The sequence below is a fragment of the Cyrtonyx montezumae genome, unplaced genomic scaffold (assembly GCF_038088225.1).
Source record: "Cyrtonyx montezumae isolate F1298 unplaced genomic scaffold, pur_monq_1.0 scaffold_15, whole genome shotgun sequence".
NCBI classification, from domain to species: domain Eukaryota; kingdom Metazoa; phylum Chordata; class Aves; order Galliformes; family Odontophoridae; genus Cyrtonyx; species Cyrtonyx montezumae.
Genome location: NW_027071881.1, coordinates 577,402 through 592,912, shown reverse-complemented (window position 1 = coordinate 592,912; position 15,511 = coordinate 577,402). Strand labels below are relative to the sequence as shown.

Sequence of the window (15,511 nt, the reverse complement as noted above, 5' to 3'; positions counted from 1 at the left end):
ACCCTTAACTCTAACACTAACCCATAGCCCCAACCCTAAACATAACCCCTAACCCTAACCCTAACTCCTAACCCTACCCCTAACTCCTAACCTTTGCTCCTAACCCCAACCCCTAACCCTAACGCCAAACGCTAATCCCTAATCCCTAACCCCAACTCCAGCCTTTGAAGAAGTTTGTGTGGCAAACAGTAATGCATTGACTTGTAAGAAATCAGTGTTAACTGAGTACCACCCATAATGGGATGTATTGCCATCCTGGCATTAATCCACCACGAGAACCAAAAGAAATGCTGGGACTTGGAGCCACTATAACACAGCTCTGCACTGCAGCTCCACCTCACTGCGCTCACCTTCTGGGAGAGGAGGTGGGTCACCAAAATCACAAACTGCTGCTTCTATGCATCCATATACCTGGAAGAAATGCTGTGCTGTTATTTTTATCTTGCTTTTTAAAGACCAGCCAGGATTGGAAATAGCTCCATTACACAGAGCTTTAAGGAAGCACATCAAAATGCACTTCCCCTTTGTTCTTTCATTCCACCCATTGTCCATGCCACTTGAGCTCTGCTGATGCCAGATACGCAGCTTGGCTGACAGACACAAAATGGGCACCTCGAGGAGGGAGTGAACGCTGAAAATAGAAGGAATTGGAGTGAAAATCCGAATGAGTTGAGCTCTGTCCCAGACACAGCATTTGCTGAGCGCAGTGTGCACCCTGTGCTCATTTCCCACAAATGGAGCACACTGTGTTTGATGAAGCTCAGAATGTTTGTCCTGAAGAAGAGCAGCACCAATGAGCGTGGGAGATGATCGGGAATCACAGCAGTGTTTTCTGGGTCTTCCTGCACTTCTCCCAGTCCACTCAGCACATGGCTGTGGTCGCATACCTTCAGAACTCAGGAAGAACTGAATGAGGTGGTCCATAATGTGGAACAACTGTTCAGAGCAACTTTAACAGGGATTGTGCTCCAGAAACACAAAGCAGACATGCCCAATGAAGTGCTGAAGAGTCACTGACAGAGGTTAGATGTGCACATTTGTTGCCAAGTGACCACATGAATAAAATATATGTGAACATCTGTAACAAAGGAGTATGTGACCAAGCAGAGCACAAAAGGCATTGGAAACACATTGATATCCTGTGCTGATATCCCACAGAAGATCCCACACAGAAACATTCCAGTACAGTCTAGTCGCTGGGCAGACCACAACATTTTCCCTTCACTGCCATGTAGAGGCAGTGCTTTAGCAGGGTAAGTTGTGCGTTCATATAGTCTTTCAGTTGAATACTCTGCAGTTCCTGCTCGGGAGGCATTTTACTAACAGATCCTGAGGCAGCTGTTCCCTTCAGGGTCACTTCCAGCAAGTTAAATGAGCCCCTTGCTTTCACAAACTGCTCCTGGTCTGCTTTCCTCATCTTGTATAACTGGTTGGACTAGAGACAAAATTTCCTTTTCCCATTCAGTATATCATTGTTCATTTTCTTTAAAGGTGGCTAAGTTAGAGAAGAAGACAACATACTGCTACCACTGTTTCCCCTGCCTTTTTTCAAGGGAAGTTCCTCTAATCAGAATGCTATTTTTATATCAGGGCAATTTTTCATCTTCCAGGAGCTGAGCTGTTCTCATTTGGAGCATCAGCAGTTGTGAGTGAGAAAGAGATTCTGTTGTTTTTCTGAATCAGCTGTAATCTCAGAAATCCCATCCCATGCTGCAGCTGAACTTGGGTACTGTAGCACTTCCTTTTCCCCCCCTTTTTTTTTTTTTTTGTCAGTAAAGGATTGTAGTGCGTGTGAAATACACACAGCACAGTCTCCCTATTTCTGCAGGGGCTGGGATCAGAAAATGGAAGGACTAAATAGAACAGAAATATTTTTCAGGATAGTTTATAGAGTTGACATTCACTTCTCCTGTGGGAGCAAGAGGTTGGTCAGGGCAATTTGGCACAAGATGTTTTGTGCCATTTCCATTGGTAAGCTCAATCTCTGGTGCCTGAGCACATCCTACCCTTGCCAACATTAAAATGTGTGTTTTGAAATACAACTAAAAGACTTCGTCAGCTGTCCTTGAGGACCAATTGGAATTAAGACATATATGAGCCATTCTTATACACATAAGCTTCCGCTGGGACAGGCAGCCCTGCGCCTTCCAAGTCCCATGCTCCTTGTCCTCCCTCGGGCACTGCTGCTTTTCCCCGGGTAGGGATGTGATGCTCACTTCTAAAATGCTTCAGTGAGGCACTGCCTAGAGGTGAGTATAAATCATGGCTCTGCGAATGCGCGGGGAAAATGCTTTTCTTCCATGATAGGAAGGGCTAGGAGCAAGGGTTAGGAGCTAGGGGTCTCATAACCCCAACCCCTACCCCTAACTCCATATTTTTCTGCTTAGAAAACACAGCGGGTCCCCCGGCATTCCGCAGTCAAACCGGCACCGCCGGAGCTGCCGAGGCGCTGTGGGCGCGGCGCTCCGAATCCCGCCGTGGTCTCCCGCGGGTGCAGCGAAGCGGTCGCGCTCGGCACCCTCCGGCCGCCAGGGGGCGCTGCCGCCTCCCCCGCGTCCCCAGCAACGGAATGGCGGAGCCGCGGTGGAGCGCGGAGGCGGGCGGCGGCGTGTACCGCTCGCGGGACCCCGTGCGCAACCTGAGGCTGCGGTGAGGCCCCGGCCCCGGCCCCGGCCCCGGCCCGGCCCCGGCCCCGGCCCCGGCCCCGGCCCCGGCCCCGGCCCCGGCCCGGCCCCGGCCCCGGCCCCGGCCGGCGCTCCCTCTCACGATCCCTCCCTCCTCCCCCGCAGGGTCCGCATCCAGCGGGTGACGGCCGCCGCCCCCCTCCCGCCGCAGGCCGCGGCTCCGAGCGGCGGCCCCGAGCTGCCGGGGCACGGAGCTGCCGGGCGGCCCCCGGCCGAGGAGGAGCGGGCCGAGGTGGGCTGGCAGCAGAAGCTATTCAGCCAGGTGCGTGCCGCGGCCGGGCCGGGCGGTGCCGCCTCCCCGCAACCGCTCTTTCCCGGGCTGAGGTGCTCCGGTCACTCGGGCGCTCTCGCGGCCTTCCCCAGTCCCCTCCCGGCTTCGTTGCTTTTCTCTGAACGCGTTTCCAAAACAGAATTCGGTACTCGAGGTGCGGTCTCACTGCCTCCCCGTGCAAGCAGACAGTCCCTTTGCTGGGCTTGGTGCTGCTGAATGTCGTTGCCCCGTAGTCTTGGTGATCTCCGTATTGCTGACACAAGCCGGGGTGCTGCTGGCCCTCTCGGCCACCTGAGCACACAGCTCGTGTGTTCAGCACCTGTCCTTCAGTGCTCCAGGTCCTTTTCGGCTGCTGTTTCCCGAGCCAGTATCACTGCGTTGTATTGTAGGGACCCATGTGCAGTACTTGAGTGTCTCCACAAATCTCAGATTCAGAACTTCTATAGTTCTGACTGTGCTGATGAAATTCAGCTTTTACACCTTCCCTGTGATGCTTTCAGTTTGAGGTGGATCTGTACCAAAATGAATCAGCCTGCCAGACTCCTCTGGATCAGCAGTATCATGAAGAGATCCTGAAGCTGGAGAAGGCTGGAGGTCGGAAGAACCATCGCATCTTCACCTACACTGATCATGACCGATTCACCAACCTAGAGGAGGTACTAGCTCATAGTTTTGCATAATCTGTATAGCAGCGTCTGTCAGCAGCACCAGGCCCACCTCAGGGGGAACGTTTGTCAGTTTGTGGCCATGGCAAAGTGTGCTAGGTATCTTGGAGAGCAGGAGAACATCCTGCTTCTGCAAGGCAGCTTTACTCAGTGTACCAGACGGGATGAGGTCTTCTTATTTCAGAGAAATGGGCAGGGGCAGCTTGGAGGCACTTGGCTTTGCAGAGTGACGTTGTTAAAAAATTTGCAACTAGCTCATTGCTGCCCGAAGTGAGAATTCTGTGCACAGAATATAGAGCTACAGAGCATAAGAGTCGATTGGAACTGAGCATCCCAAGAAGACCTACTTACAAGTTTGCTGTGTTTTCAGATACATAGTTACATGGGTTATTTAAAATTGGTTTGTTTCATAATACTGCGGAGTGAAACTTAAGAAAGCAGCTTCTGATACATTACTCCAGTAATTCTTGGAGTCAGCCTTTTCACAGTTCTGCTGCCAGACAGTGGAAAGCACAGGGTTTCAAGGATATGTCAGAAGGACTAGGATGGTTGTCTGCAAGACTGCTTTGTTCATCTAAGTAGCAGAGTAGGGATGTCTTTGTCCCTAGGGTTGGGCTGTCTTTCTGGTCCTTATAATGAGCAAGCATCTTTTAGTTTGCATGCTGTACGAACTAGCAAAATGTAGTAAAATTCCACTGATAAACATAAAATGCAAATTAAAATATATATGTTCACATACCAACAAAATTAACAGGTTTTTGTGCTTCAAGGACTGACTGGTACAACAGTTAGAGAGGGAAGGAGCACATTTTTAGGTAACCTTCTTGGGTGTATCTCAGCTATGGTTTGCCACAAGAGCAGTGAAGGATTTCTGCAGTCTTTAAGCAGCTTTTCCTTGCACTTGTATGTATAAATATTCTGTCTCCCAGGGGCAGAGTTGCATTTGAGAGAAAAGTCCTGTTATAATTAAGCTGGTTCTATTCTGTTTCTCTCTTCCAGCACTGCCAGAAGGTAACTGACTCAGACTGTGAGATGCCATCGTATCTGGCAGAGAGGATGGCCAATGTGAGGAGGAGGAGACAAGACTGTAAGCCGCTGTGAGTTCATACTGAGGCTCAGCACTTGCTGATGTGGGTTTCCTTTTGTCCCTGCTGCAGGGCAGCCTGGTCTGTGGAAGCTGGTGGCTTGAGTTGTGCTGGACTCAGAAACTGGCTGTTTGACTCCTTGCTCTGGGGGCTTAGTGCTGGCTGTGCCAGGCTGCTGGGTGAGTTCTGTTGACCATGAGTTATTCTGTTATGTTATTGACAGAGAAGTGAGTTCTCTCAAGTCAAAAATCATCACCTGGGAGCCCTCAGAAGAATTTATGAAGAACAATCACGTGATTAACACTCCTGTTCAGACTATGTACATCATGGGGGACTTGGGACCTTATGGGAAGTAAGTAGAATACTGAATGATCCTAATTTCCTTGAAGCAAACCCTTATCCTTACTCAAATATCCTGCTTCTCTCTGTAGTTGAGGAAGTTCCAAGAGTAACTCCAGCTGCTCTTTATCTCTGCTTGTTACCTCAGGGAGGTACTCATTGTGACTCTCCAAAAGGCTTTTTAACCTAATGTAGGGAACTATGGGAGTGTTTGTTCCTTTCTGTACCTCTATCTGCCTTCACCAGCTCTGCTGTTCCAGAGTTAAGTAAGTGTGTGCTCTGTTCAGACTTTCTTTGTGTTTCTTGATGTCTTCCGTTAGGCTTGGTCAGAGGGAGTATGAATATGTTCTTTGTACAATCAAGGTGGATGGCAATGGGGTGATCACAGTGAAGCCTGATTTTACTGACACCAAAGGAGCCTACTGGTGAGTGGGGAAGGGCTGGTACTACTCACAGGACTTGTACGGAGGGCTGAAATTGCTGTCTTCTGGTCACACTGTGGGCAGTAGCTCAGCCCTTAAACTGAAGGATATTATTAAGATTTATTCCTGAGGTTTCGAAGACAGGACTGTTGTGTTCTTGTGCTTGGTGTCATTGTGCATGTGATACATTGTGCTCTGGAGCCTGGCCCTAGGGATACAGACTGTGTGTACAGGACAAAAGCAAGTCTCTCTTTTTGAGTAATTGATGCTGGGAGGCACTTAGCAATGAGGAGATGGACATTAGTGCCCTTGTGTTGCAGGAGTTTTTTCCTGTGTGTTTTCGGTTCTGCAGGATTGAGTTGGATGGACAGAAGCGAGAGTTGTGGAAGTACACCATTGAGAATGCATCTGTGCAAGTGCAGCAAGAGGAGGAGGAGCGTGAGCAGCGTGTGTTCAGAGATGTAAGAACTGGTCTCTGCTGATTGTATTAACCAGTCTTGATTTGACAGAGGTATCTCAGACTCTCAAATAAGACATAATTGTTAGTGCTGTAGCGCCAAAAACTGGCCAAGTGAGTGTCACTGGCAGCGAGTTTCATCATGCCTGACAATTTAAGAGCTCCAATCAGTATTCTCCCACTGCTTCATCCCTTACTCTAGGTAGATGGCCATGTCCATTTGCCACTGGTATTAGTTGTGTTGGCTACTGGCTGCAGTTGATATATGTAGTCAGAGCTGATGCAAGAAACCACCCAAACTACTGTCCCCTGCCAGAAGTTTTCCTTTCCTTTGGAGAAGTGGGCAAACCCTTTCCTTTATCTTCCTGTTGCTGTTTATGTACTCATCAAATGATTTCTTGTTACTTATAATGACTTGAGCTGTTTGGATCTCAATTTGTTCCTTGACCTTTCTGAACTGTCATTTTGCCTGTGGCAAATGTTTATAAAGGTACTTAGTTGTGTTTGAGTGTTAAATTTGTAAGCTTCCCTGTTGTTTTTGTGGTCAGTAAGGGAATCCTGATTTACCTGCACTGATCTCCCTTTATGTTGTTTAAAATTTGCTGATTCTTCGTAGCTTCTTTTTGTGTTAGATTTGTCTTGGTGAGGTCTTCCCTGAAGCTGGTTTCATGTTATACAGTTACCATCTTTGCTTTTGTTTGATTCTTTTATCTGCTGTAACAACAAAAAAGCTGTTAGCTAAACCCATCAGCAGTTTAGATTATTTTTAAGTTACACTTTTTGCAGTAATATAAGTAATAACATATAACAAAAAAGACACTTTTTCTAATCTTGTTCTGTGTTTTCAGCTGTACGGTCGGCACAGGGATTACCTTAGCAGCCTGGTTGGCTCAGAATTTGAGATGGTGAGTCCCAATGGCACTCAGCATAGACCTGATGCCCCACTGCCTTCTGAGGCTGCTCTCCTGTCCAGTATTGGTTGCTGTTTGTACCACAGCCTCAAGGATTTCCTTGTTCTTGAGAGTGCACTGACAGCTTTTACTTTGTGACCTCCTACTGAAAATTGGGCTGAAAGGGACTTATTTCAAGGGATATTGGGACCTGCAGAGGTCCAACATGCATCTGTCAGGCCTGCAGCATACTGAGTGCTGCGGTCTCTGTGAGACTGCATCCATTGGCTGAAGGCCTTAGGCTGTAATAAGTTGTTGTGGAAGGACGGTTTATATATTTGTGCTAAAGATTGCTGTTAACTTCTTGAATGTCAAACACATCTGTGTATCAGTTTGTTCACATAAACATCTCTCTCCCCATCCCTCAAACTCACACAGTTTCTCTGCTCACTAAGTTATCCAGTCTGCAATCTTTCTTGCTAAAGTCTTGTTTGCCAAAGTGGGAAAGTTGTTGTACTCTTTGTTGTAGTTCAGATGTGATAATCAGTTCATATGTAGGATTTTTCATTAGAGAGAGATGTGTGTTTCGTACTTCTGGGTAACATTACAGGAGAAACAGGACTGTGATTTCATGATTCCTGCAGTTGACTTCTTGCTGCATTTTATGTCCCTCTAGAAATCTATAAAAGATCTGATTTACAGAGCAGTGAACTCCTGCAGAATGGGAATTTAGTCTTTCTGGTGAGCCTCTGGAGGGAGCGATCACTTGTGGAAAGGATGTTAGTATACCATGAGAAGTGATGATTCCTCCCTAACAAGCAAATTTAACTATTCAAATACAAACATTTGTGAAGTATTCACATGAGACCTTGCAAGGAGGGAATTGTATAAGGTTCCACCAGTGGTCACTGAGCCCTTTATCTTGTTTATCTGCTTGTTCTTACAGACACTTCCTGGCACACTGCGGCTTTTTGTGAATGGAGAAGTAAGTGAGTATCATGAGCTGTAATTGTAGGGGCAAATCTTGTCTGTTGGGTGAAGTGAGGCTGTGAAGGCTCCAGAGATTCCTGATTCACATCCTGGTTCAGACTAGGTGTTTCTCTCTCTAGAAAACTTTGCTTTTCCCTCTTTTCCCCTGCTTTTGCAGACTAACCCTTTGAGTGGCAATTGCAGATTAGAGGTTACAAATACTACAGCTGTCCTAGGTAGACATACAGATATGAATAAAGGGGAACAGAGAGCAATTAAATATGTGACCTCCCTAGTCTTTTATTTTTATGGGGACAGGGCTAATTCTGAGAAAGAATAATCTCTGAGGGCCGTATCTGTTACTTTAAAGACTCTGGCCTTTCCCAGCTTCCAGCAGTAACTTTTTTCCCAAGGTCGTTAGGGCTGCCTCTCTCAGAAGTCTTCAGTGAATACTGGAGGGGTTTGTATGGAAGTGAGCAGCTGAAATTCATTCTCTCTTCTCAGTTTCAGCTCAAGGCTATGAGTATGACAACCTTTATGTTCATTTCTTTCTAGAGCTCCCTAAACGTGAGTATTGGTGTTTCTAGCAGTATCACTACATTTTAAGGAATAAAGCATACTTTGGCTTATTCGTCAGATCAGCTCTGCTAAAAGCTGATAAAAGTTAATGTAGAGTCTGGGATCTAATCAGAGGTCTCCAGAGCTAAAGTGCAGAAGTCAGTGGTTTGAAGGAAACTGACATCCTGGGGAACATAAGCATATTTCCTTCATGCCCCTTCCAAATCTGGCTGGATTTGGTCCATGGACTTCTTAGTCAGCAATGATCGTGTCTGGCAAACTACTTCACATTCATTCCTGGTGCTGCAGAGAAGACCCATCCTGTTTTCTTTGTCTCAGTGATGACCTTGTCTGATTTCACTGCCCACCACCATGTTTTCATGTTGAGTACCGTTTTCAGTTTTGACTGGTAAGGTTCCCAGCACTAACGTGGACATCTTACTTTGTATTTAACCCCCCTGAAGCAATGGCTCTGACTTCCCTCTGGTTATGTCCTGATGTTTGCCTGAGGACATACTTCTTGTGCTAATAAGTGCATTTAGATAAGGATGTACTCTTGTCGTAAGGTAGAGTTGGTGGTGTCATAGTTCCAAGGTGATCTAGGGAACAGTCAATGTCTAGAACAAGATGGAGCAGAACACATGTAGAGGAGTTCAATGTGGGTGGACGTCTGGACCTGACATTCTCCTTTAAGCAGCTCTGGTGTATAAGTCCTTCCTCTCACTCAGGGTGTTCACCACTGTGCTCATGTTCTCTTCTCCCAGACTGGTCAAGCTCTGCATTCCAGCAGCTCTCAGGAGTGACTCAGACCTGTGCCACCAAGACAGTGGGCTGGGTAAGGACACTTTCAAACCTGCAGAGCAGAGTTTGAAAAGTCATTCTCTGAGGTGAAATGTTTAACAAGCTACAGATTTATCCTCCATAACAGCTCCTTCCAAGTGCACGGTATATTAGGAATATGCCTCATTCTGGTTGTACTTGACATCTTTCATGGTGTCACCATGCTCAAAATTCAGAGCAGTTTCTGTAACCTCGCTTTTTTCTTCCTGTTGTCTGATAGCCTTTGGATGTTTGATTTTTATGTGATTTAATGGTCAGAGTTAATGGAGCATTGCTCTGGCTTGCCTGGGAATGGTGTGCACACAGTCTCTGAACTGATTTCTCAGAACGATTCCTTCCTCCTGTCTGGGTAGTTATTTCAGTTGCTATCTCCAGCTCTGCTGTTGGATACAGCAACATTTGTATGTTATTAAATTTCTGGTGTTGTTTATGTGAACTAAATTGCATATTACAAAGTTTGTTGTCATATAGCATTTTAATAAGAATATTGTTTGAGGTGTTCTGTAAAGACCATGGTGGTGTATAGTAGTTGTACAAATAGCTGAATTGTCTTTTGAAATGTGTTATTCTTTCTCATTTTCCATTATTTTTAACAGCTTGTTCTATCAACATGGCAGTGATAGTGTGTGCAGGTCCTGTGGATGTCATTACTTCTGTCTTTTAACCTTTTCTCCCTTCAGTCTCTGCCCCTTGCAGTACCAGTGATGAACTCTCTTGGCAAGGAATCTGACCTCTGTTTCGTTCCTTTCCTAGGATAACGTGGCTTACTTCTGCTACCCCTTCACTTTGGAGGTATTCTTCACCCAAGAAGATGAATCAGAAGGTGTGTCTCCTTGTTTCTCTGAGATTGCATCCTTGCAATTGGTGTATTGGTGGTCCCTTGCCAAGGAGAAAGGACAGGTGAAAACAATGGAATCATCGAATCTTGGAATATCACTAGTTGGAAGGGACCCATAAAGATCATCAGCTCCAACCTGTGACTTCACACAGGACCACCCAAAAATCAAACCATAGTTCTAAGTGCATTGTTCAAATGCTTCTTGAACTCTGGATGGCTTGGTGCTGTGACCACTTCAGGGAAATGTTCATTCAGGGAACGTGCCCCCCGTCACAGCACAGCCTCTGCACATGTGCTGTTTTATGCCCTGCCCAGCATTGCATTGCTGTTTGTATGTGTTTGTTGACATTGCTTTGCTTCCAGCTTATACTCAACTCCATCCATTTCCAGAATGACTTGGGTCTTAGTTTGTCTGACTCAAAATGCCTGGCGCATTGGTCTGCATTGCCATGTCTGTTGTACAGCACAGAAGAGTGGGTTTCTGCAGTGGAAGAAACAGGGACATTATTGTACTATTGTACACTAAAACTCTGTGCTGAGTGTAATGTTTGTAGACACACTCAGTGACCTGTGTAATCTTTATATAGTCTGTGTCACTTGGAAATTTCCTGCTCTATTTTCAGCAGGGCTCCTCTGCTTCCTTTTCCTACTGCTTCACTGTGTAGCTGCTGCTCCTTCCTCACCAACCCTGCTGCTTTGTGGTTTGCAGTCACTTGGGACAGCTTTGCAGCATGTCTTGACACTTTAATCTAATATATGCTTTGAACCAACAGTAACAAACTTTCTGCCTAGACTAGATATGATGAGTTTTTTTCACCATGGAGAAAATAAATGCTTGAAGACCTGTAGAACAATCCAAGTTAATAGTCCCCAGCAGTGATAAGAAAGATCAGAGATCATTCTGAGTAAAAAAGGCTCCCATTTTGCATCGTTTGCAGAAGATTGTTGTAACTGCCCAAAGATAACTGAAGAATCAGTTTGATGATTCTCAGAGTCTCACCAAAACAAAGATATTTTCCCAATTTTTTAGCATTTTAACAATGCATTTTCATCCTCAAGTCTGGGGGTTCATTTTTTACATGGAAAAGTAATCACACATACATCTGGGTTTGTCGTTTTCGGAGAAGTAGAGAAAGGACTCATTGCTAGTGGAGCTGAAGTGTTTAGGATTTTTTTTTTCTCGGTGATAGTGTTCTTCGTTATTCAGAAAATTGTGATCTGCTCCCTTTCCTTGCAGACTGCCTCCCTCAGTGGCCTGTTCTCTACTTTGAGGTTCTGTCCCTGGATTTCTGGCAGAGGTATCGCGTTGAAGGATATGGTTCTTTGGTGCTGCCAGCATCTCCAGGTAAAAATAAAAGCATCTTTGGGGCAGTATGTTAAGTGTCTTGGGAAATGGGAGTTCCTCTTTGGAACAGCTGCACTTAGTTCTGGGAGGCTTTACCTTTGCATTTGAATAGTGTGCTGTCTGTGAATCAGCAAAGAGTGATGTGATGTATCCTGCACCTTCTGCTGTGTTGAGAAGCATTGTGTTTTGCTGTACTTGCTCTTCCAGTGGTTTTGTTGCAAAACTGTATGTGATAATGCTCTGAATGTCCATCTTTACAATAGCAGTAGACCTTTTCTGTCCCACGTGGAATCCCAGGCTCACAACTTGTCTGACATCATTGCATAGTAAAGGGGGTAGTTTCACTGCTGGGTATGTGGCTGGGGCTTGCTCGTTGGAAAACACCAGAAATCAGTAGGTATTCATCAGTAGGTATCTGTTGGGAAATGGCTGCAGGAGCAGGGAAGTCACGGTGATATGTACGAGCACAGTTTGCACTGCAGCACAGACTATATGCTCATGGAAAGGTATTAGATGTTGATAGGAGGTCGTGATGCTCCTAGGCCAAGTGACAAACAACTCAAAGCGGACATGAACTGCTTCAGCTGAGCAACCCAAGCTGCCAAGACATCTATGGGAAACTTCTGTGATTATGTTATTCACCCTGCTTTCAGTGAAGAAGGCTTCACAGGACTGCTGATAATTGTAACTATAGGTATTTTTAGAATAAGCTGTCCTTGGTAGTCTAGTCTGTTTAGCTTTCCTTTGGGCTCTGTGTTATGCGCTGGCCACACTGATACGGCGCTCAGGGGAAAGTACACTGTGTGAACCTAGAGAAAAGCAGAAGCAGGAGATGGTCTTTGGCGAGTGGGAGAGGAAAAGTGCACTTTGAACAGGGGACGCCCTGCCAGCACTGCCTTTCACACCCGCCGCCAACGCATTCCTGTTTGGATTTCTTAGGATTAGGATGATATCCAGAGTTACCTCCCTCAGGATGGTTTCTCACTGCTGTTAATTGTTGGGAACTGCTTAAAGTTGTTTTTTCTCTGAGGCTCTCAGCCAATGATTGTGTGCCATTCTCTGTACGCCCCTGTCTTAAACACTATAAGAATAAGGCTGTCCGGGTAATAGAAAAAAAAGCCTGATCATTCATGTATTGAGTCCTGTCCTGCTCCCCACCCGAGAGCAATCCACTCGGACCCTGATATCCGCAGCAGGTATCCATCCGACATGGTGTCCTCTATGACTTTGGACTGTTGGTCAGTGCTACTAGATTGTCCTGTTGTCTTGGCTCAGGTCTCCACATGTTCACCATCCCTACCTGGCGCCCTGTAGAGCTGGGTACAGTTGCTGAGATGAGGAGGTTTTTCATTGGTGGGTCTCCTGAGCTGGAGGACATAACCTATGCCAGGATACCAACAACCTTCAAGGTAGGCTTAGCTGTGGGATGTTGCTCTTGCTGGGAAATGGTGGATTATGCTCTTAGAATCATAAAATCATAGTTTATCCCAAGTTGGAAGGGGCCCCAAGGATTATCAAGTCCAGCTCCTGGCTCCACACAGCATTACCCACAACTAAACTGTATGTCCTGCACTTCTCCAACTCCGGCAGCTTTGGTGCCACAGTGGCTCCCCTGGCAGCCTCTTAGAGAAGACCTCTCACAATCTTTGTTGCCCATTTTTTGGGATCTCTTCAATAGGTTGATGTCCTGTTGTGGCACCCAAACTTAACACAGTGCTTGAGGTTGAACCCTTCTCCCAGCACTGCACTATCATCTTCCCAGTGGTTAGGTCCTGCCCTCAGCACAGCTTGGAAATGTCTGCTTGTCTCTGTGATGTCAGTTTCTGTATGTAGTAGGGCAGGGAGAAATTCTGTTGCTGCAGGAGTTTAATAACTGGTGGGGCACACTTATTTCTGCTGGGGTCAGCCTGCTGTAGTTTGTTACAGGCTCTCTAACTGGTGCTGTTTCTGCAGGGAAAGCATCTGAGCCACTTTGGTTTTCACACAGAAACAACAGGGAATGTCACGTTCCGGCTTTACTGCCTGCAGCAGTCTAAGTGAGTGCAGCAAAGTGAGCACAAGCTCTGTCTTGTGCGCTCTGTTCTTCCAGCCCTGACCTTGGGTTGTACTTCTTTGCAGAGCCTTTCTGGAAACCAGTGCCTTGAGGCATCGCATGCAGAGTGTTCTGGACCGCCTTGGGGGCTACAGCCAGCAGAGCTCTGTCTACAATGTTTTGGGTAGGGCCTTCAGTCTTACTCTTTGTGGAGGGTCTTTGGTTCACTTTTGCCTCCTTTTTATAGGGTAGTCAGGATATTTCAGGAGAATCCATTGCTGGGAATGGAATTATCCCTGCTGTAACTCCCTCTGAGTTAAAGCAGAAGTTAAATGTTCTGACCTGACACTGCTTAAAAATTTGAGGAGGCATCTGCCCTTAGTAGGCAGGAGCGATACTCACTCCATGAGGGCAAAGTCTGGGCTGGGCTACCTGGTCTTGCACCAAGCACGGCTTGTGGCTGTGGTGCACAGGGTCAGTCTCTGATCCATTATGCACAAAGCAAAGACAGTGAAGAGAGCAGCAGGAGCCAGGTGGTGCTCCTGCTCTGAAGGGCAACGTGCACTGAGTTGTCCTTCCGGTTCCCTGTGGCTGTCTGATGCATTCTGACTTGCTGTCTTCTGCTGTGTTGCAGAGGCCTTCCAGCGGGCACGGCGCCGGATGCAGGAGGCCCGTGAGAGCCTTCCCCAGGAGCTCCTCAGCACCTCTGCCTCCAGTGTGCGGCAGCCACAAGAACCCTGACTGACAGACTGGTGCTTTCCGCTGCTCCCAGCCTGGGGAATCCCGTGTCTTCTCTCTGATAGAAGCTCCCAGTGCCCATGCCCCGAAGCTCTTTGAAGTCCTTCCTGTGCAGTTTTCTCTGGACAGGGGCGGTAGTCTGTAGCATGTCCATACTGAGAATCTTTGTGTTCCCACGGGTACCCTGTTGTTTCAAGGCACTTTGTTACTGGGCCCTAATGATAACACCAGTTGTTCACATTTCTGCTGAGCAGACTGAGATACTGACATGAGATCCATGAACTTTCCAAATACTGAATTGTAAGTGATTAGAAAAATATCAAGTCTACTTGACTTGGTAAATTTACTTTTCTTCTTAAAGGAGAGAGTGATGTTGAAGGTCAAGGCATGAATGTTTTTTGAGATTTAATTAAATGAGTAGTTAACTTCTTGAGAAATACTGGTAGTTTTCATCAGCATTTGTAGTTGTGTGTCAATTTTCAGTAAAAGGAATCTGACCACCTGTGTTTTAAAATTGATTCATTCATAGAAAAAAAGAATGGTCTTCATCTCCTGTAAATAGGAAACCAAAGCAAGGAAATAATGTATGACAGATTCCAGACTGGAGAAAAGGGTTACGTTCTGTATTTATGTGTCGGTGGGATTTCTGGCTCTTGTGTCTGCAAGGATGAGCAGACGGGCTTTGGGAATACAGCTGAAAACACATACTCCCTTTAGTTCATGAAAGAGTTGGGGCTGGATGGTGTGCAGATGAGAACAGATTGTAACATTTGCACAGCAGCCGAACTTTGAACTGTTAAGCTCTTTGTCTGAGATGTGGTTCCTTGCTCCATCTCTGCAATATACTGCATTGCTGCCTGGGGAAGTGTATGTTTACCTAGATTTAACCACTTTCTTCTTTTCTCAACTTTTTTAATTCCCCTATTTTTGTTTGTGGGGCAGCAATTCTCATCCTGGTGCTTGCAGCCTTGGTGGGCTGCTTGAAAAGACATTTAGGGAAAGCCTTCAGCTCTTTGAGTATGCCCTTTTGCAAATTAATTTACAGCATTTCCATATAAGGGCACATGTAGGAAAATGTCACTGATCTTCTAATGAGAACTGGCATCTGGTGCAGGGCCTGAGGTCAGAGCTCGCACAGATGCCCAGCCCGGGGGGTGGGGTCGCGTGTCCGTCAGGTGCACGCAGATCACATCACAGATGGCAAATGGGGACAGACAGAGCTGGGGAATGGGGTGACACTGATGTTCCTGCAAGAGTGAGGGTGTTCCCTGAGGTGGAATTTCCCTGGGTTCTGTACCAGAGGGGCACCTCTGTGGCCATGTGGACTTGAAAGCCAACAGGAGGGGCTGGAGCCGTGGTGCAGGGAGCTTGGGGGGAG

The 15,511-nt window shown here is 46.6% G+C and overlaps 1 protein-coding gene across 3 annotated transcripts; it reads left to right on the top strand.

Annotated features, from left to right (window-relative positions):
- Positions 1–2,562: 2,562 nt before the first annotated feature.
- Positions 2,563–15,012, top strand: MKS1 (MKS transition zone complex subunit 1). 3 transcript variants are annotated; one of them, XM_065731647.1, is made up of 17 exons: positions 2,563–2,649; positions 2,790–2,946; positions 3,456–3,611; positions 4,620–4,717; positions 4,929–5,057; positions 5,365–5,469; positions 5,819–5,927; positions 6,772–6,828; positions 7,760–7,802; positions 8,287–8,349; positions 9,105–9,175; positions 9,934–10,003; positions 11,256–11,363; positions 12,639–12,772; positions 13,317–13,399; positions 13,482–13,579; positions 14,030–15,012. In XM_065731647.1, exons 1-17 carry the CDS (start codon positions 2,570–2,572, stop codon positions 14,134–14,136), a joined length of 1,668 nt encoding a protein of 555 aa, XP_065587719.1. In that variant the 5' UTR covers positions 2,563–2,569; the 3' UTR covers positions 14,137–15,012. The 3 variants fall into 3 exon arrangements, 2 of the variants coding, with proteins under 2 accessions (XP_065587719.1, XP_065587720.1); XM_065731648.1 differs by lacking the exon at positions 2,790–2,946; XR_010621921.1 differs by lacking the exons at positions 13,317–13,399; positions 13,482–13,579; positions 14,030–15,012 and having other exon boundaries at positions 11,256–11,774; positions 12,560–12,646.
- The last annotated feature ends 499 nt before the right edge of the window (positions 15,013–15,511 follow it).

Coding starts and splice junctions, on each gene's coding strand:
- MKS1 (XM_065731647.1), top strand. CDS start 2,570: ATGGCGGAGCCGCGGTGGAGCGCGGAGGCGGGCGGCGGCGTGTACCGC. Junction 2,947..3,455: donor AGCAGAAGCTATTCAGCCAG/GTGCGTGCCGCG, acceptor TGATGCTTTCAG/TTTGAGGTGGATCTGTACCA. Junction 3,612..4,619: donor GATTCACCAACCTAGAGGAG/GTACTAGCTCAT, acceptor TCTCTCTTCCAG/CACTGCCAGAAGGTAACTGA.